This window comes from Lemur catta, chromosome 2 (assembly GCF_020740605.2).
Source record: "Lemur catta isolate mLemCat1 chromosome 2, mLemCat1.pri, whole genome shotgun sequence".
NCBI lineage: Eukaryota > Metazoa > Chordata > Mammalia > Primates > Lemuridae > Lemur > Lemur catta.
Window position 1 is genome coordinate 72,864,960 of NC_059129.1, and position 22,991 is coordinate 72,887,950.

General features: G+C 35.4%; 1 protein-coding gene across 1 annotated transcript in view; it reads left to right on the top strand.

The window, feature by feature from the left end:
• The window catches only part of RIMS1 (regulating synaptic membrane exocytosis 1), a 462,299-nt gene that overhangs the window by 66,191 nt on the left and 373,117 nt on the right, over positions 1–22,991 (top strand). Inside the window, exon 2 of the mRNA XM_045543826.1 lies at positions 15,278–15,358. Coding sequence (XP_045399782.1) covers positions 15,278–15,358 — 81 coding nt within the window. The remainder of the gene's footprint in view (positions 1–15,277; positions 15,359–22,991) is intronic.

The following is a 22,991-nucleotide window of genomic DNA, read 5'->3' on the forward strand; positions in this document are numbered from 1 at the left end:
TAATCCTTCTGATTGTAACATGGTATAAAAGAGTGAAGTGTTTGTTTTGAAAAAGTGTATTAATTGTTTGGCTTACATAGTTGTTTATTGGAATAATTGCTTTTCAAAGCACATTAAATTATATCCTACTTGCATGAAAGATGACATATACTTAAATTATAAGAATCTTGACTTCTTTTTTGTGCTATCAATAATTTTTGTTCTTTTATTTTTTACTTTTTTATCGAGTTATAATTCACATACAACAAAATGTACAAATCTGAACTGCTCAGTCTGATGAATGTCAACAATTGCATATACCTGTGCTACCACAACTCAAAACAGCATATAAAACATTCCATTACAACCCCTCAACACACATATATCTACACCCTCCACCCAGAGGCAGCCACCTTCTGATTCTTGTCATTGATTACTTTTTGCCTCTTCTTGGGCTTTATAAAAATTGAATTATACAGTAAGAACTCCTGTATTTGGCTTCTTTGCTCCAAAGATATTTAAAATTCATCTATATCATTGCATGTATCAGGAATACATCTTATTGCATGACTATATCTGTGATTCTTTCAATCAGTTCTTCTATTGATAAACAGCTGGGTTTTTACCAGTTTTAGGCTATGATGAATAAGGCTACTATGAAGATTCTTGTACAGATTATTTTGTAGACCTATGTTTTTATTTCTCTTGGGTAAATACCTAGGAATCAATTTCTGAGTCATGGGATAGGTTCCTTTTTATTCTTGATTTATAAGAATTCTTTATATATTCTGGATACAAGTACTATATACATAACGTGTACATATGTACACATGTATCTATCTGTATGTAATGCACATGTAAGATATATAATGCAAATATTTCCTGTCTGTGGTTGCATATTTATAATTTTAGGAGTGTCTTTGGGGGAAATTTTAAAAATTTTAATGAAGTTCAATATTTAAATTTTTACTGTTAGTGAGGGATCAGTAATTTTTTACTTAGTGTCAAAATTAAAATAAATAATAGGTAAGGGGGTCATTTTAGGTTACATAGCAGTAAAATTATGAGTGATCTAAATAGATGAAGGCAGTGTCACATTTATCTTTTCTTGCCAATGTGCTATATTTTTGGTTAATTTACTACTTAATTTTATACATAAGAGAAAAAATAGAAATTTTTAAATAAGATAATTATGTAGTTTTAGGGACAGTATTTCACTGCAGGTTCTCTATAGGCAAAAGAAGATATACAGTTATTTGCCTGAAAAATGCATATATCAAATGTGTATATAAACAGTAGAAATGCTGAGTTTGTAATATTTCCATTCTACTATTAGCATGACGGATGTCTACTTACTGCAGGGATTACATTTTTATTCCCACACATCTAGTTTAGGAATTGCAAGGAAGTACGTTAGAATTTGCTATGCTAGGAAGGGTCAAGGGGAGTGGGAATGAAGAGAGGTTGGTTAACACATATAAATATACAATTAGATAGAAGGAATAAGTTCTAGTGTTTGATAGCACATTAGGGCAACTATAGCTAAGAATTTATTGTGTATTTCTAAATAGCTAGAAGAGAAGATTTGGAGTGTTCCTAACACAAAGAAATGACAAATATGGGAAGTGATGAATATCTCAATTACCCTGATTTGATCATTACACATTGTATCATGTATCAAAACATCTCATGTACTCCATAAGTATATACAACTATTATATCTCCACAAAAAAGAAAACCTGTATAAAAAAACAAACAAAATCTTTGGGCTTTGCACAAAGAATTGTTAGTTTAGGGAAAAATTTGATTCTTTGATGAGTTTATATTGAATGTTTAGATATTAAAGAATTTTTTAAATTTCTTGTGTGTGTCATCTCTTTCCATAATTAATAATGGAGAAAAGTATGTACTATAAAACTACATTGTCTTCCTTTGAAGACAAACTTTCTGAGAGTTGGATGAAATATTTATTCAGTGGACCAAAATGTGAGGCACTTGCATATGTTTAGGTAAGGTAAACATGATAATACTTGAAGGCCAAGATCATGGTCAGTTGAAAATATTCCCTACTTTTATAGTATCATTTGGGATAACTTATTTAGCACTGATTATATACCCTGGAGAATGCATATTTCTCATGTATTGCAATTAGGAAATGTCACCTCATTGTTTCTCAAAATGAATGCTATTCCTTAGAAAATGCTATTAATACATATTATACTTGTTTGAGAGGATTTGACCATGAAACCATTTTATTTATGTGTGATAACACTTATTTAATTCCTATGGAATGTTTCCATGACATTCTTTCAGAAATGCCATTAGCAATTTTGTGTAACATTCCTACTTCAGCGAGATATCATCATCATCATAATTATCATTTACCAATATATCTACTAGGTGCTGGAGTATACTATGTAGAGTAGATTAGAATTCCCAAACTTTAAAAAAAAAATGGGAGTATTTAATTTTTTCTTGTAAAATATAAAAACTTTTAATAATCCTGTTAGGTTTCAAGCTCTTTCTTTCTATGATTTCATTTTTCTTCTCTTGAAAGGATTTCACATAAAACATTAGTATAATAGAAATTGAAATTTATGGCTAAAAAATTGAGATTATGAATGAACATGCTTACTATGTCAACAGAGTTGTTGTAATAAACTTTAAGCTTTGTTCTGAGCTTCCTTGGATCCCTGACCAAAACAAATCATGATAAATATTTGTAATAGAAGAGGATTAACATCTTTCTTGGTGCTAAATTTTGAAACAAAAAATTGATAACAGAGTTTTATAGAAAGGAATCAAACTGATGTAATAGTCAGTGACCTCACTACTGTTTACGGTAAAGGCAGAAGCCAATTCCATACAGCTTTTTCTTATATCGACCTGTCATAAAAGTTGAGGGCAAAATATTAAAATACAGTTCAGGGAAAGCTATTTTATGAGGGATTATGATAATGTGGTCCAGGTTATGGAGACTTCTTGTGGTTTAGCTTTCTCTAAGGAAGGGACTCATATCTAGGGAAGTGATTGAATGTCTCATTCTTCATCAATACTTGCCTAAATAAATTAAATCACTGGGGGGGAGCTAATAATATAAAAATTCCTGAGCCTAAACTCAAGCTCTGTAGATTTGGACTGGGACCCAAGGAAGTCTTCCCTTTAAAAACCTCCTTAGATGATTCGGATGTGTGACTGGGTTTGGAAGCCAGTTTCCCCTGAATTTCACTTCTGTCAGTGGGCCTTTTTATATGACCTGGCTATTAGACAGTTACAAAACTTGAGTTTGCGTTCCTTTTTGTGGACCTGGAGTGAAAATATTGTGCAAGAAAAGGAGTCAACTTTTAAGGGGGTTATTAACCAAAAGAAATTCACCTAGGGTTGTTAGGTTTCTGGAATACATGCCTAGTGAGAGATAGTTATATACTGGTGACAGAGAGAAGTAAAAAGAGGATAAAGGGTTCTCGACCACCAAATTCAAATATATGCAGAGATGTTCTTTTTATAAAGGCAGCAAACTTATTCTATACAGCTTTTCAGGGGCAGAATTATAGAATTGATGTGTACAAGTTACATAGAGGCAGATTTCAGTAAATACTTATAAAAGAATATTTCAATAGTCAGAAATCTTTAACAATAGAATTAGCTATCTCAAGGCTAGTGGATCCTCTGTGGCTTTAGGTTTGCCCACGGTAGAAGCATGATGTTATTGAAGTTAATGGTTTTGAAAGAGGGATGAAAAACTTTAGTCTTAGAGCTTGAAAACCTCTAATGTTTTTCTATATACATGGATCGATAAATAAGTTTATGCAAAGCAAATTTCAGCACTAGATGGACCTCTGGAAGTGATACTGAAGAACAAGGTGAACATTAGATATACATAATAATAAAAGTGAAATTATTTTTGACCCTGGAGAACACTAAATGATGTGACAGTATACATGCATATTAACAGTATAATAGACTAGAATTTTACTCTACAAAATAAATATACTTTAAATGTAACATTTTAGGGGGAAAAGAGTCTTTATTATGCTATTAATTCTAGATTTCTACTCTTGATCTTGTTTTTACCTGTATTTGGAGATAATTAATTTTTAATTAAAAATTAATTTAAGCAACTTCAAGGAAATAAAATGGTATAGTAATAAGAATTCAGCTTGTGAATCTAATAGCGTGAAAACTTATACATAACAGGGCTTTGTAAATGCTGTCAGGTGTTTGCTATTTAACCTGCCTACCAAATGGAATTGTTGTGAGGATCAAATGAATTAATGCATATAAAGAGCTTAATAGAGTCCCTAGCATATCATAAGTGTTCAATAAATGTAAGTTATTATTATTGCTATATTATTGATGAGAAGACTGACTTGTTTTCAGTTTGTGATCATAGCATTTGGCATGGTACATGGCACAGAACAGGTATCCTGTAAGTATTTGTTCATTGATTACCCCCAGGCACTATGTAATGATTCATAAAGATCTCATAATCATCAGGGCATCCCAGTGGGGCTCTGGAACACACCACCATTTCATGTCCTATTTCCAAAGTAGACATTTCTTGAACTTTTTCCCAGTAGTTGAGCTGCTGCTATTAAACAAAGTCATGCCCATATAAGGAGCTATGTTTTTAGAAGAGGCTGATGAAGGATTAATGAGAGTACTTAGCCTGGAAGCCTTCCTGGAGTTCAGTACACATTTGAGTTGAGTTTTGAAAGGGCTAAAATATTAAAGAAGAGGGAGAAGGAGACGAAGAATTTGAAGTAACAAAGATGGGATATGGAAGGGAGATTAAAGTGACAAAATGATGTTCTGAAAATGTGAAGTAGATTTACCCAACTTGGAAAATGTTAGAAATTAAGAGGAAGAGATTAGTGAATGAGGGAAAGGTATGGTTAAAATACTTTGGCCCTAGATAGTTGTGTGTGTATTTGTTATGGTAGGGGATGTGAGGCCCTTTTATAGGATCTGCGAATTGGAGAACATGATGCTTGAGGAAGACACTCAAGCAGTTCATTCAAGAAAGAAAATAAATTTGTAAGTAGTAGCCATTAATAAGAAAGGGCAATTTCAAGAGATCTTCCAAAGGACTAGCCAGAGTACTCAGTGATTTTTTGGCCATTAGAGAGAGTGAAAGATTATAGTGGTATCAAGGTGGTAAGTATCAGTGATGGGGAGATTTAATTGACTACTGTGTAGAATTTGGGAGGTGTTTAAGTTTGAGAGGAGGAAGACTATTGAGTTGAGTGTTTAGTCTGTTCAGGCTGTTGTTAGGGAATTTTTAGACAGATATTGATTTAAAGCATGATAGATAATGGAAGGTGAATGGAATTGAATTATCTGGAATGGACAATTCAGGAACCATCATCACAGGTGAGGGCCACAGGAATGACAGTCCTGTTAGGTTAAGGGGGAAAGCAGAGTGCTTAAAACATGGGCACCTTTGTGAGTGAGGAGTGAGAAATCCAGTTCACTAGATTACCTTTCCAAATGTTATACCATTAATCCATGTTTTCCAAAGTATCTATTTATATTTTCATCTGTTTGGATGAGGATGAAAGAAGTTATTTACAAGATTTATTTTCTTTTCTCCTTCTAAATACAAAAGATATTAAGACAAAGCAGCAATCATATTCAAATATTAAAGTTGCCATAGAAGTGTCAAATTGATTTGTTTTCATTCTTTTGTCATATTTTAAGTAAAAGAGGCATTGTGGCCTCTTGACAAAATAAAGAAATGTTCATTTGCCATTGAAAAATGAATAGTGTATATTTCTCACCTCGCACTTTAATGTTTTCACATAATAGTTCATGTCAAAAACATTTTCATATCTGATTGGCTCCAGTTTGTCTCTAACTTTCTAGGCAGGTGAATCAGCTGAAAAAGTAGTCACAATTAATTGAAAGCAAAGCCTGAAATACTTCATTAATGCTTTTCCAAGTTTCATTTTCCCATTTTATTTTATCTATTTAAAATCCACTTAAATCCCACCAAGGAACCATTATGGACCTCTCAGTAGATATTTATTTAGCTATCTGGCTCCCAAATGAGGGAAGAGAATGAATGCTTTGTGCAGAAAAGGCATACTTAGATACATAGAACTACCCTAAAGTTATTATTCAAAGAGCCGTGGTTTTGTGATACAAATAAAAAGTAGAAAACTGGTTAGTTGTAAAACAGTTGCTGGTGTTTATCTTTACAAATACCATCCATTTCCCCCTGTACTACCAAATTTCATTTTTTACCCTGAGCATTTAGACTATAGACAGTCATTATCTGACAACTATCTCATACTCTTGTACAACATTGAAATGTGGCAAGGGGATGTGAAATAAAGGCTAGTGCTTACAACTTGAAGTATCCAATTATTAATGTAATTGTGTGGCTCTTGCCAAAACTTGGGTAAAATGAAATAATTTATTTGCTCAAAACAAAATACTTCACTGGTATCATATGATCTTGAAATGATGGGCTGTGTTTCTAAGAAGAAACTGTGGTATCTCAAAAATAAATTTTGTAACTTGTGTAGCATTATCAGTTTTTTTTAACTCACAAAGCACCAAGCACAATCTGTGACATGTGACCAGATGACAAGACTAAAGGCATGTGGGATTCAGAACACAGTTCCAGGCTCATTGTAGGCACTCAGTAATTTTAGTATTATTAACTGTTATTTTTCAATTTTGTTGTTGTTTGGTTTTCATATCTAAATAGGTTTACATTTCTTGAAATTCATCTTGTTTTGCTGAATTGCTTTCTTCAAGGTAATTAAGACCATTTTTAGTTATATGCCTCTCTTTGAGAGTGTTAATATTCCCATTGAAGTTGGCATTATTGCCTACTAAACAGCCTCTCAGATCTCACTCATTCAAGTCAGTGATTGGTTCTTAGATGGAGAGCCCACACTCAGCCTGCCCTGGGATAGAGCTTAGCAGTTTAGATCAGTGGGCTGTAAGGCCTATAAATTAGCTGTGAGGGGTGGTGAAAGTCTTTATTAATAGAAATGGAAGTATTGAGGTCTATAAACAATTTTGTCTTTAAGATGACGTATGTTAGTTCTAAGATTATTTCTATTCTATCATGTAATACTATCATCCTGACTTTTAGATCAACATTCTTTCTTTAGTGCAAAATAAAATGGCTGGGACTTTTGTTTATTTAACTGGAGCCCATGGTGATATGTTTCACACAGAAGCACAGTCATAGGTGCCAAAGGAACAAAACAAGCCAAATCCACTGATGCAGACTATATTTCCTACCTTACTAGAGAAAATTAGATGTCCTTTTAGTTTTTCTGATGTTCTCTGTAATGACTGTGGATTATCATTCCCAAGGGAGTTTCCTTTTTTTAAAACAAAACCTCACTCTAAATCTAAAAGACTAAGTTTCTGAGCAGGCTTCAGATACGTTTATCTAAATAATGCAAATACGCACGGGTTAGTGAGAAAGAGAAAGAGAGTTAGCCAGAGTTAGAAGCCTGCAGAGTCTGCCCTGGGGCGTTTCCTGATTGCAAGCTGGGCCCTCAAGGAGAAGTGAAAAGAAGTCCCTTCTCTTACTTGCACCCAACAAGCGAAAGAAGAAACTGTCAACTCCTTCCTGCTTTTAAGCTGTGGCAAACCCACTCACTAGTGCAAATGCAACTATTAATATTAGTGGATGATAGTCGGAAGAAGAAAGCTCCTTCAGATATTCCACCCCCCGCACCTCTGGCACAGGTAGGGGTAGGGAAGAAGGAGTGAGCCAAAGGTGCTGCCTCTAGGAGCTGAGTTCAAGATATGAGGAGAGGTGGACAGATGATTTTCATTCTCCTAAACCCTTCCAAAATGAACTTTGTGAAGCATTTATCCTACAATAATCTTTTTGGGAGAAAATGGAGATGGCAAAATTATCGTCAAATGAAAGGTGACATTTAGAGAAATAATCCTCTCCCTGTTTATCTCATGTCAGCCCTCTCTATACAGTCTTCTACCCTCCCCTTCCTTATCTTTAGCTCTCCTCCTCTTCCCTTCTTTTCCTTTCTCCTCCCCTCCTCTCTCACCTGTAGCTTTAACTTCTGCCTTTCCCATGGGTAACTACTCACTGAGAATTGTGCCCAAATGTAGGAAAAAGACCATCTTTCCTTCATCTCTCCTTCTTTTCTCAGCTCAGCTTTTGTCTACATTTGCATCAATTCTCTACATTCTCTATCTTCATTTTCACATCACCCTTTTTCTCATCAACCCACTGCACTTTCACTGGAGCTCCATCCATTGTTCTTTTGGAGAGTTTAAAACATGGTTTCAGACCTCTTTTCATGCCTCTCTCTGCTACATTGGCTAGTGCTTCCTCCTCTGGAAAATTCCTTACTTCTTACTCCGTAGCTGTTGGGGGTTTTATGTTTGTTTTTTTCCCCACTTATAGATGAAATGAATAGGGTTCTCCATGGAAGGTTTAGCACAGGAAATCCCTAGTACTCTAGGTTTTTCTAAAGTTGTGCTGGATTTGCAGGCAGCACATGGCTTTTGGAGAATGAGTGCAGGTTAGTAAGTGGAAAATGTAAATGAGAGAGTGTGTAGGGAATGATAGCAGATATAAATCCATAGGTAAGTATATTATTTCAAGAATTGGGGAATGGAGAAAGAAATTGATTGTGTTAATACAAAATAGTAGTGTAGATAAAAAGAGGTTAATTGAACATGTTGCCAAAATGTTGGAAACAATATTAGAGTCTTATAGAATCAACCCTATTAGCATTCTGGAGACCGAACAGATGATAAACAGGGTAGGTTTCAATGATTCAAGAGAAGACCAAGGACTTGACTTTTTACCTATTATTTTCTTTTCTTATCAGTCTTTGAAAAATTTGTTTTTCTGAAATTTAAAATCTCCCATTAATCTCTGTAGTGCATCTTTACCTCGTTATCACCTTTATTTTAGAATCCTAGCCTTTTTGTCTTGTTATGTGAATAACTCCTGGCCTCTTTAGGGGAAGGTCAGAGGTCCCCATCACTCATTGTGCAAAATGGCCGGCTGGTGTCTCTTTTTTTACAATTGGGAATTTACTTTGCCTTTCATGCCTTTTTTAAAATAAAAATTACTCTGATGTAGCTTCTGAGAGTTCCCTGAATGCACATTGGTGCTATAACAGGCCCTGATGATTTGTGATTAATACATCTGGCTATTCAAAATACTAACATTCACTTTTCCCTTCTGTTGTAGGATTTTCACTGTTCCACCTTCGTCTTATGGGTAATAATTATCATAGTCATTTATTCACTGCTAGAGTGGCATGAATATGTAATTTTTTATACAAAATGAGTTTTAAAATATTATTTTCCAGCTTTTCCTTTTAGAATTTATGAATGGAAATGAGAAGATTACTTTTGAAGACCTCCCTTGAAAAATATATTTGAAGAGATTTGTATCAATTGCACTCTCTGTCTCACAAGTGAATCTTTTATCTTTTCAGCTTTCTTTATTCTTTCTACGGAGACCCTTTCTCTATATACCAGTTAACTAGTCTTGCATTTCACATTCTGTTCCAGTATTCTGTTGGTCTTAAGGTCACTCTACATTTCTAGTTTAGCCAACTCAATATTTTGTTATCACCATTGTTGTGCTATTATATTTGGAGAATACGCTCTTGAGATAGTAGACTAATGTTTAAAGAACACCGAATTCTGTGGAATTGTTTGAATATTTTCAATACTATACCTATATCATGAAATCAATGGTATTGAAACATACCTAAGGATACTGGATTCTGTAACTTTATGATTGGTTTTTATCAGTTTCCATTCATCTTTTAAGCATTAAAGTCAGAGGTGTGCATGGAATAGTGGAAAGGACATTATCTTTAATGCCAAACTGACCTTGATTCAAATCCTGGCTGCTTATAGTAGCAACATTTGCCATTTGTCATTGGGAAAATAATTTAACCTCTTAGATCCACAGTTTCTTCAACTGCCAAATGGGACAGTCATCTCCCCTTGTAGGGTAGTGTGAAGATTAAATGAATTATGCTTTGTATATTTTGGTACATGATAGGTATTAAGTAAGTAAATAGAAGTTCTTATTTCCTATCCTGTTTAGAAAAATCGGAAGAAAAAGGGATTAATTTTTTCTCTTTACTGTTAAGAAATTTTCTCAGATACAATTACTTTAAAGTTTTATTTGATAAAATATTAGTATACCAAATGTTAAATAGTATCTCATAGGTTCAAAACAGTAATTGACATTAAAAAGTCTTTTCCACTAAGTGAATCCAATGCAATTAAATACCCTTTTCTTGTTCAGAGACAGAATGAATCTTAGTCAAATCATATGAAAGCAAATTTAATGATTTTTCAAGTCATAAAATTTGGTCATCATTTAATTTACAGTTCATAAAAGTTTTACCTAGAATCTATTTTTAAATCACTGTTTTAACATGTTAAATTAGTTATTTGAGCTTGAAACCTAGGTTTTTAATTCTTTTTATCATGTTTATTCATTCAACAAACATGTAGTGTGTGGCTATTATATGTAAAGATTTTGGCATATGTCAGTGAACCAAACAGGCAAAGATTTTTGCTTTTGAGAAGCTCATATTTCAGCAGTGGGAGACAATAAACTTCAGTAAATAGTAGAACAAGGTAAAGGGTGCATGGAAATATGTGGGTGTGGTGAAGGGGAGCAGATTGTAGAAGTAGAATAATCAGGGCAGTGACCATCAAAAACTGACATCTGAGTTGAGACTTGAAAAATGCAAGGGGTTTAGTCATACCAACATCAAGGAAGAGTATTCCAGACAGAAGGGAAGGTTGGTGTAAAGACCTCCAGGCAAGAAGGGGCTTGAGGCAGTAAGTAGGAGCTAAGTTCTAAGAGTCAGGGAAGTCCAGATGATATCCTAAGGACTCTAGCATTTCATTGTGAATATAGTGCAGAAACATTGCAGGATCTTAAACAGAGAGGTGTCAAGATCTGATTTATCTTTCTAAAGAGTCACTCTGGCTGCTGTGTTCAGAATAGACCCCAGGAAGGGGGCAAAGATAAATGCTGGACAACCAGTTAAAAGTCTATAGTGAGAATTCAAGCAAAAGACAGTATTGGCTCAGAACAGGGTGGCAAATAGTGGAAGAGTTGAGAAATGGTCAAATTCTGCACATATTTAGAAAATACAGCACATCTGGTAGTTGGATTCAGGGTGTAAGAGAAAAATAGGAATCAATTCTCAAATTCTCCAGGTTTTGGCCAGAACAGCTGGAGAAATATATTTACAATCAACCAAGATGGAGATGGCTGCTGAAGGATCAAGTTTTAGGGGAAAATCACAGAGAGTTCTATTTTAGAAATGTTGATTTTGAGAGGTCTATTACTTATTTAAGTGAAAATATTGTGGAGTCAGTTAGATGGCTGACTCTGGAGTTAAGAAGAAATGATCCAACTGGAGATAGGCATTTTGCATGTATTTTGGGTACTTTGTGGCTAATGCCATGTTAAAGAAGGTCATGAAGCACTGAATGGGGGGTTTAGTAGACAAGGTGGCCAGCTACAGAGCCCCTGAAGTCTCTTCCTGTCTGTTTTTCCCTGTTTGTGTGTGCTTTTAATTGGTGATCAGCAAATCAGAAGATTGTATATTTGAAAAATGTCTCATTTTCTCAAATTTATATCATTTTAACTGCCCCTAAGATAGTTTAGGACCAATGTGGGCTAGTACAATAACACTTGGGAAACAGGTACAAATACACTTATTTCCCCAGCACTGTTTGGATATAATTGTCTCCATTGATAATAGGAAAATTCAAAATCCCTAAGATTGAGAACAGAGTTGTAAATATGCCATAATCTACTACTTGGCAGCTTACTGCACAGTACCTAGTTTCCTGCATTAGTCATGAAAGATAAAACCATTTAAAGCACAAATTCGGATACATTTTCATAAAATAGTGGTGGTTTTTTTTGGGAGGGGGATTGAGGGTAGTGATTGCAGGCACCAAAATGGAAAGTCAAAATAGAGAAAGTAATTATGTAAATTGTGTTTCTTGAAGGCACTTAGAATTTTTAATTCACATACTCTAAGTATCTGAAAGCACATTTCGTTCCTGTTTTGAGAGATGAAAGCCTTGCCATAGCCTCATCTGCAGGCTTGTGGCAATGTGAGTTTCTCCCGTGTGTACGTGCACTGAAGAGTAGAAGTGGCTGAGTGGGCAGTTGGCAACCATTCATCGCATTGATTGCAGTCATTCATAAAACCCAGCAGCGCGGAGGGCGGAGTCAGGACGAGCATTTCCCTGAGGTGGTTGCAGAATGTCTTATTTGCATAAATCTTCGGTGATGCTTGAGTGAAGAGGGAATGTTCACATGCAGTTAGAAGACTGTAAGAGTCCATGTCTGTTAAATCCCTGAGTAATTAAAGACATTGCAGAGAATAAGAGGTCAAACCCTTTGAACTCCTAGTTCCTCAATCTTCGTGGTAATTCTGGGAAGTCAGCATTGTGACAGCTTTTGTGGTCTCCTTTTGTGTGGCGGAAGGAGTGAATCATCTAGAGACAGACCCTTAAGAGCTGCAACATACTGAAATATGATTGTTGTGTTTCTTAAAGTATGAAGGGTTTATATTATTACAGTAAGTCTAATGCAGGGAAGATAATGGAAATTGCCCGGGTTAAACAATTTCCATACATTAGAACTGTCAAAACTATTAAGGTTTTATCCCTCCAAACTGTAATGCAATTTAATTATAATTTTAAAGAAATGATAATCCTCACACAGGCTAACAAAAATCCTGTGACTGTATTATGTTTTTATGTGTCTTATTCTGAGTGTAGGGTGATTTCTTCCTTTTCTTTCTTATATCTAGGAGAAATTTCAGCTAAAAAATCAAATTAGGAAATGTAGGAATATATATTACTATGGCTTAGAGTCCTCCAAAATTGGTGGAATTAGCAATCTGAAACAAATATTTATAGTTTTTCCTTCTTAAAATGCAGATTTGATAGCAAGCTACATCACTATAGATCTGAATATTGGTTCTGTGTCAGGATATATGTTACTATGGAAAATGTATTGTTTTCCTGTTTTGTCCACTACATTTAAATTAATTCTAAATATATTGTTTTTGAAGATTAGTGTATTTATTTTTATTACTCAATAAAATTTTAAAGTTCAGATATTCAAATGAAGTTTTTAATCACAAAGATTCTATAGCATGTGTAGATAGACCCAGTATGACAACTATTGCAATTTTAAACCAAAACCACAAGGTACTTGAGACTAAATAAGAGTTTTCTTACAAAGACATGGCCTCTTAGTCAGAAAAAAAAAGTTTTGCTTAGAAGTCTACCCCTACTCTAGGCTTTCGTTAGAAAAATAGTCATTTCAATGCATATTAAAAAAAAAAAACCTCTAAGTGGTAGATTTCTTTTTTATTTCAAAGCTTTGTATAAATACCTAAGACTTGAGGAGGGGGGAAAGAGGAATCAAGATTTCTCATAGACATAATTCTTCAAAAATTTTTCCAAGTTGGTGATATTTCAGAAATTGTCACAAACCAGTGCATGGAGATTAAACATGCTGCGTATGCTATTTTTAGTTGAGTGAGAATTGCTAAAGATTTTCCAGTGCTGTGAAATTTAGCTTGCTGGACATCATACCTTGTGTAAGTTAAATTAAAATTTCAGAGCTCAGAAATCCTGGTGTATTACTTCTCTCTAATGACTGCCTTCCAAAATGTTCTCATAAAGCTGGTGCACAATCATCCTTCCCACAGGAAACCAGAACAAGAACACAAGGCTTTGTAGTTCCTGTGGATGTTTTTGACCATGAATTTGCAGCCTCAAGGCCACATGTGGCCCTTCAGATCCCTAAGTGCAGCCCTTCAACCAAACCTAAACTACACAGAACAAATCCACTTACTAAAAGGATTTGTTCTGTGAAATTTGGATTCAGTCAAAAGGCCACACTTAAGGATCCAGAAGGCCACATATGGTCCCAAGGCCACGGGTTCCCCACTCCTGGATCCACTGAGAGTTTAGCATCAGCTCTTGACAAACCCCACATTTTTTTTTTTTTTTTTTTACTTTATCTCATGGGGAAAGTGTGTTGAGGCTTTGAAATGGCACCATTTTCTTTTCTTGTTATGCTACATATTGATTTTGAAGTCTTACTTGACCTTGTTTGGAATGAGCAGAGTGTGTGTGTGTGTGTGTGTGTGTGTGCACACGTTTCTGTGCCGTTGTGTCCACGTTTTCCTGTATCATTTCTTTCAGAAGTGGAGAATTTTGCCGTGCAGCTTTAAGCTCTGGGAAAACAGTTTATCTACCACTACCTCACGAGTGATCCACTTCTGGAATAACATGAATGGCCTTAAATTTGAGCAGTGTAGTTGAATCTCCATGAAACCTCTTAAGAACCAGATTCATATTTGAAGGGTTCTGGGTCCTAAGGGGCATTTCCACTGAGCAAAGTCTAAGATGTGGAGTCTCAGTTTTATAACCAATGCTTCCCTATTCAAAGCTGTGTTTGTTTTAAATCTTTTGAGGGGAAGGAATATCTGAGCCATCCAAGTACAGCCTCGGATGGAGGTGTTTTCTGATTTCTGCCAATGAATCTCTCCAACGCTCTGTAAGCCCTGTTTACATGAAAGCAAGAATATCTCTTCCTGCTGCCCTTTAGAGCTTTGTTATATTGTGTACTCTGTGTTTATTATGATGGAGGACTTCAGGCACAAAGACATTTTACTGTTTTTTCACATTTTAGAAGTATCTTCTCTTCTTACTTTACACACATGCACATTTTATATGTGAGCATTTCCTTCCATCTTTTCCTCTTCTCTTAGTATGAAGGGAATTTGAACAAGGGGGATGTCCTGAGGCCTCTCAGATCTTTTTGCATAAACAGAAAGACCTGTGTGGTGATTAATGGTGTAAAACAAAAGTCCTGATCTTTTAGTTAAATAGCCAGCACCACAGAAAATCCTGCTCAATTTTTAACATATCAATGCAACAGCTGTTTCTATTTTTAATCTTTCAGATGTCTTCATATGGTGAGGCCAAAGCTTTCAGGAGCTTTTCTGCTATGAGAAAAGCTGCTAAGAATCATTTTATTGATGCTAAAAGAAAGGATAGGACAGATTTGACATGGGTATAACTGAGTTTCTGGAATCCTGAGTCAAAGATTTCCAACTCTAGGGGCTTTGCCAGGGCCCCAAGGTTAATATTGAAGGGGCTTGCAAAGACTTTCCTTTAGATTGCGATTTCAGTACGGTGTTTAATTTCCAGATGTGTTCTACCCTTTTTATAATTAATAGTGCATTGTACTGTCTATCATGCGCCCCAGGTGTGTTGTCAGGGACATGGCGAAGCCTGCTGTCTGCAAAACACCAAGAAATGCTGAAAGCCAGCCCCACCAACCTGCACCGTGAGTATGGCATTGGTTTTATTGACTGAAAATTTCGTCTCTTAACACACATCACTGGTTACAGATTTATTAATTCACATTGCATGTGGGAGTAAATACTCTGACTACTCTTGTGTATGTATAATAAAAAGGCCACTATTTAATTAGATAAAATTATGTGGAAACATGATCTCTGGATTAAGAATCTTTGTTAAGCGATGTTTCTAATACCATATTGAAAGGATTAAACTAATTAGAGGAAAGGGATACATTTTTAGGACTCAAGTGACAGCAATTCTGTTTTTCATTTTGTTTTTGGATTTGGAATATATACAGGCTGGAACATAAGACTGCAGGGAAGTAGGAAGGCAAGGTACACGCAGGGTGCTGAGTCGGGGCTGGAGTGTGTACATAAGGGAAATGCATAGGAGTCCATTACTAAGCCTCACACTATATTATTTAAAGGTAGTGGAAAATTTTAAGAACTGGATTGTCCATCTGTTTTTTTTTGTTGTTGTTGTTTTGTTATTTTTTTTTTACTATTATGTTCTTAAGTGTAGGTACTAGTGATTAAACGACCAATTGAAGGGATATCATCCACATTTGAAACCCAGAGTTTGCTTATTTGATTGACTTGTTCTCTATTCCCTGCTTTCCCCTTCAGCTGGTCACTGAAATGCTTATATTTTGTATGTTACATACAGTAATATATAATTTAGAATTATTTATGTTTTAGGATAAATAATTTTGATAAATAAGTTTCAGGAGTCTCAATAGGTGTTATAGATTTTATTTCAATGAGTATACTTAAATGTCATCTTCCACTTTAAATCTGTGTTTTCCAAAGAATAAAAATAGTTTTGATTTAAACATAGTAAACATGATTTATAATTACATTGAAAAAAGTAAAAACTTGGAAGAAGTATGCTTAATGATGTTGCCATATTTTTTCTATAAATGTTTTCGCTGTAAAGCATTTTCCTATTATGCAACTTTTCTTGATAATTCATAGAAAATGTACGGTCCCCACTTTCCATCTTAAGTTCTAGGAATTCCGAAACAGTTTACTTATATTAGGATTCAAGTAATTTCTGGAAAAATTCTTTGAGGAATTAACACAGATTTTAAAGTCTGTTTTATTCCATGTTTTGAGGTTTCATTTTAATTGGTCCCACCTATTCCAAAGTTCACTGTAAATTGGACGTAATTGGATATGAAGTGGCAATTGTTATCCTCCCCAAACAGACTTTAGATCATTTTTTTCCTTGTTTTGTTTTTGCTTTCCACAAACTTAAAGTTGTGGAACTCTGTTTACATTGTACCTAGTGGAACTTTCCTGGTGGCTCTTCTGAGTATAGTGGCAAAGAAGCAACTGTTGGTTCTCTGGATCCTCCTTTCTAACAGCCTCTTTGCTCACTCTGTATTTTTCCGATTAAAATACTTAAGTTATCTGTAGGTGACTTGAAGAACTTAAAGTCTCATGTATTCCTTATTTTATGATTCCCTATAGAGAGAGGTGTTTGTGAATTTAGCTCTCCATATCCACATAAATGCCTTTCTAGGTTGATTTGGAAAGGGCAAAAATAAATTTCTAGGGAGTGATTGAGGATGGGTTGAGCCCATAGGTCTGTGTTTTTAAATAAGTTTGTAAATCATGGCCTACTAACGGGTCTAAAAATCAGATAGGCTAGTGACTGGACCTTATTTTTTTTTTAATTTTGAATGGAATAGAAGAGAATAGAAAATGTAAGAGAGCATCCCATGTTGATATTTGAGGACAGAACTTAGATTTCTGTAGATGATAACTGGGTCAAAATATAAAATATAATAAATATTACATTTAGTTATGAGGATGGCACTAATGAGTTTTAATTAGAATGGCATAATCAGATTTGCAGACTATGTGTGTGTGTATATATATGAAATATATATTTCTTACTTTGGCAGAAGTGGGGAAAATGGAATATGAATGTGATGTGAAAAAAATAGAGAAAGTAAATCAATGAATGGATTATTGCAATAGTTCAGGGAGAGATGACAAGATCTTGAGTTAGAGGAAGGAGTAATAGAGGGTATGAGAAGGAGACATTTCAATAGCTGAGTAAGAAGTAAAATGAGTAGTGCTTGATCATCAACTGAATATGGTTTGTCAGGAAAGAGCTTAGGGGGACTGCCTTATTAATGGCTTGGGTGATTAAGGGCCACTAACCAAGAAGTTGAATTAAAGATGTGAACCAGATCTAGGGGTCGGTGGGCAGTGGTGATTTTGTATTTTCATATAGTGATTTTGTGTTACCTGTAAATTATCTAAGCGTGTAGATCCAGCAAACAGTTGGGTCTGTGAACCTGAAGCCTAGAAAAAATTAACAGAGAGAGCTCTAACTAAAACCAATACTTAAGGAATGGGTGAAGGAAGTGGATCCCCCAATGCAGCTAAGAAACAATGGTTAAAGAAGCAGAAGAACCAGAAGCCAAGGTAGTAGAGGGATTTAAGGGGAATGCCTATCGGTGTCAAATGCAACAGAAAATCAAGAAATAACTTAAGGGATAGAAAGTGTGCTTTTGTTTGGGTCATATAGAGGTCATTGGTGTTTTAACAGTTTCAACATAGAAGTGGGTGGAAAGGCTGTATTTCTGAAGAGGGAATCAGAAGTCAAGAAAAGGAGATGGAGAATATATGACTTTTTCAATAAGCTTAACTGAGAGATTGGTGGATAGACAGGAAGCAGGGTGACTATACTTATGTTACTTAGTACATTCCATTATGCAAATCTAGAGTGATGGATACACTTGCCAAAATACTTTATATTTTTGATAACTATGTTTATAAACCATCCAAATATTCCCTTTCAATTATTATTAAAATGTCAGTCATATTTCAAGCATGCTGCATCATGAGTTGTAAATATATCAAAAAATTAGTGAGTCTTAGGCCTGCTATTTCTTAGGTATAAGATAGACAAATGAAATAGAATTTTGTCTTAAGAGTTTCCTCTCAAGTTGGGGAAGGGGAGGACAGTTATATAATCAAATAATTGTAATGCTGCATGATAAGTGAAATACTTGAAGTGTGGATTTATTCAATTTGGATTAGTGTGGTCAGGGAAGGATTTACAGAGCCTACAACAGCTAACATGGATTTTGAGAGATGAATAGTTCAGTAGGTGGGCATGTTTGGGGTACAGTTCTCTTGAGAACAGTTACCATGAGGCCCCAATCATCAGGTTGTGCGGGAGCAATTTAAAGCATGTGCTCACTGCTGGAGCCTCTGAGTTATGTGTTGTATTTTTCTCTAATTTGGTCTTGAGGTCTCTCTGGAGAGTGGCTATAAACTCTAGCTCCGCACTGATGGGGCTCCAGGGAAGTTGGTCAGGGATGTTTACAATGCGCCTTTCGTGAGATACTTCTTTATCCTGGTGTACAACCTAATGACTACATGTCCCACTCACAGGAAACTTGCTTATATTGGCAGATGCCCCTGTGGCTCTCCTCTGACTGGTGTCCAGTTTATTCCTACCAAGATAGCCACTGACTAGGATAGTCCTGACCAATAGGAGAGTTAGGTTTGGGTGAGACACAGAAGAGGCAACACAACAAAACACATGAAATAACAGAAGCAGTGTATTACTGACAGATCCCAGAGAGAGGAGGGCCAACAGGAAGTGGGGGACGGTCTGGGAAATGTATGCTTGTTCAACCAGCAGATGGGGAGCAAGACAGAGAGAGTGAGGGACCCATGGGCCAGATCCTTTACTGGAGTCCAGGGCATTACCCAAGCAGGTTTCCCTCAGGCAGTTCTCACTGGGTTTAGAGCAAGAGGGCACTAGCCCCGCAGAGGCATGCCATACTGAGAGGAGGTCATTGCGGCATTTCTGGGCAGTCCATGCGGGGCATAGAGATCAGTGGGGTGAGTCAAGTAGGTTGTATGTAGCTGTCCCATACCGAGGTGGTCACCAGGAGGCAGTTGTATAAGGTGGATATCTGGATTGACCACCTTAAGGAACTGGGAGGAGGTAGGGGACTGGAAACTGTCAAGAGTGACTAAGCCCTGCTTCTGATATGAGAAAGTTCAATTTATATTCACAGTGATGCCAAGGCCACATAAGATCATAGGAGTTTGTAGTTGTGCGTGTGGAGTCATGGGTGGGTGGGAATTCACCTGTGTGTGGGTGAGTATGGGTGTGTGTGTTTGAAATAGAGAGAGAGAGAAGGCAGAAAGTGCTGCATCAGAATCTCTGAAGAATAGGATAGTTACTTAATTTGGAGAAAAAAGGAACTCGTGTCTTGTCTTTGGCTTTACTCTTAATACTGTATTTTATTTTTAAATTTGACATAACATGATGGGGTTTTTGTGGTTTTCAAAGTTATCATGGATTTAAAAAGTCTGAGAAACACTTGGCTATTCTTTGGTCTAAGTCATGCATGTTAGTGACAACAGGTAGGAGAGGTAGGAGGTAGGGAAGATTTGGGAAAATTTCACATGTGGTATAATTAGAGGATAGTGATTTATTAGATGTAATAATAAAGGAAAGGAGATAAGATAATTCATTTTAACTCAAGGGATTAAATGGATGTGATAAAATCAAGAAAACAGTTAATTTAGGCACTAAGGCAGGTTTAGATTCAGCATTAGACTTGAGTATCAGTAGCCAAAGAGATCTCTAACTGGAACATCCAGAAGACAGTTGACTGTTCTATCTCAAACTCAGGAGAGACTTAGAAAAGATATAGTTATTTGTAAGCAATTACTTTATAATAAAAAAAAATAAGGCAAATGAAATAGTGTAAGGAAAAGGTGGAGAGTTAGAAGGAAAGAATATAAAACAGCAGTATAGAGAATACTTAAACAAGGAGCAGAGGACTTAAGTAAATTGTGCAAGGTCATGCAAAAATCAACTTGCCTGGGTTCTGGGACTTTCCAGGTTTTAGCACTGAAAGTCCCATGTGCTGGGAACTTCCCTCAGACCTGAGCAGACTGGGATGATTGGTCACACTAGAACTGATAAAATTAGAATTTGAAGGTAAAAATCCAGAAAGATAATATGATAGCCAAGGAAAAACTATGCTTAGCCAAATAATGTTTGTATTTCTGTGGAAGGTGACATCAGGAATGAATGGAATCCAGAAATGCATATGGATCATAGTCTAGTACTGGGGTTGTTTTCTTTGTCTTTTGTTTTTGTTGGTGATTGTGTGGTTTTTAAAAGGTGAGAAACAATGCACATACCCTAAAATTCACCTTTTTAAAGTGTACAGTTTAGTGATTTTCAAAAATTTGTGCAGCCATTATCACTATGTAATTCCAGAACATTTTCATCACCCCCTGAAAAAGAAATCCCAAACCCTTTGGCTGTCATTACCCCATTTTCCTCAAAACCCAGCCCCTGGAAACCACTAATCTACTTTCTGTATCTATGAGTTTGCCTGTTCTGGATATTTCATATAAGTGGAATCATATTATATGTGTCCATTTATGTCTGGCTTTTTTCATTTAGCATAATGTTTTCTAGATTTACCCATATTGTATCACATATTTGTACTTTATTCCTTTTATTGTCAAATGATATTCCATTGTATTGATATACATACCATGGTTTGTTTATTCATATACCAGTTAATGGACATTTTGATTATTTCTACTTTTTGGCTATTATGAATAATGCTATTAACATTTAGGTACAAGTTTTTGGGTGGACATATGCTCCCAATTCTCAAGGAATGAAATTGCTGGGTCATATGGTAACTGTATGTTTAACTCTTTGAGGAACAGCCAAACTGTATTTCAAAGTAGCTGCCCTATTTTACATTCCTGTTAGCAACATAAGAGAATTCCAATTTCCCTAAATTCTTGTTAATACTTGTTATTGTCTGTTTTTTATATTATGGCCATCATGGTGGGTATGAACTGTAGTGTCTTATTGTGGTTTTGATTTGTATTTCCCTAATGAATAATGATGTTGACTGTCTTTTCATGTGCTTGTTGGGTATTTCTATATCTTCTCTAGAGAAATATCAAAACATTCTGTTCATTTTTAATTGAGCTATTTGTTTGTTTATTGTTGAGTTGTAAGAGTTCTTTACATATAGTGAATACTCAATCTTTGTCAGATAAATGATTTGCAGTATTTTCTCCTATTTAGTCTTTTCACTTTCTTGATTGTGCCTTTGAAGCACAAGTTTTTAATTTTAATGAAGCCCAATTGATCTATTTTTTGTATGGTTACTTGTGGTTTGGGTGTCATATATATCATTGTAATATATCCAAAATCACTAACATTGACTCCTGTTTTCTTCTAAGAGTTTTATACTTTTAGATTCTATGCCTACATTTGTGATTCATTTTGAATTAACTTTATGTATGGTGTAAGATAGGCATCCAGTTTCATTCTTTTGCATGAGGATATCCAGTTATCAAAAATTAGATGACCATAAATATATGTGTTTATGTCTGGTTTTAATTCTATTCTGTTGGCCTATGTGTCTATTCCTATGCCAGTACCACACATTCAAAAGTCAATTCTGTGTAATTCTTGCAGCATTCATGATTTGGGGTTATAGGGTTTCTCTGATTACCTTTACAAAAATTGATAACCAGGTTTTGACACAGTATTTATTTGTACTTATTTTTATCTTGTTTCATTATTCAGCTGTTTGTAGATCCTATAATCAATTATCAATTTCATTCTATTTATTTATCAAATAATGAATTTAGGTTCCAGATAGAAAATCAAGTAATGTAGCCACAGGATTTTGCTTTGCCATTCTTTGTCCTCTCTGCTTCCTCTTTTCTAGAAATTAACTTTCTGTGTGATGATAACCCACGTCCTTGACTGGATCATCCTGAGTACCATCTGTGTTGAGGCTTTGACATGGACATGTTTGTCACACACACTCTTCCTTTCCCCTTCTTCCCAGCTTCAGATGAGTCAGCCTTGGATTGACGGGGAGGCTGCCATCCACATTTTTCCTTTAATAGGTATATTTTTTCAGATCTCAAGGACATGGCTTTTTTCAGCAATATCAACCTTTGTGTAGACTTAATCATAACACAGGGACTTCTGAGGACCAATATATATGTAACCAGAGTGAATTTAATTATGTAATATGGTAGCTTACATTTAACCTAATTTTAAAATAGTCAACTTTGAGTGCTAAAAATATAACTCTGGGAAATATATGTATATGTATATATACATACATATATATATATGTGTGTGTGTATATATATATATATAGTCTTTTCCCACAGAATGGGAAATACACATTTTTATGCTTGAAATATGATTTCTAATTTATGATCATACCTCTAACACTGAAAGTGTATCATGCACCAGATAATAGATTAAACAAAAGATATTGTTCATACCTTTATGTCTGTCTGCAGTGGTGAATGGCAGAAGTGTTGGGGACAGCATAGAAGAATGGGTAACCCACTGGCAGACTATCATCAACTCAGACATGCCCCCCCCATGAATATAATGATTTCTTTCAAAAGTCTACAAATTCTAGAAACTAGCTCACCCTCCTCTGTCTTTTGGGCTCTTGCCCCTCTGCTACTGCTGAGCCATGTGGCCTTCCCTTCACCTTTAAATCAGCTTTGGATGAGAAGGAAGCATTAAGGGAAGAGAACTGAATTTCTTCACCTGGTGGAAGA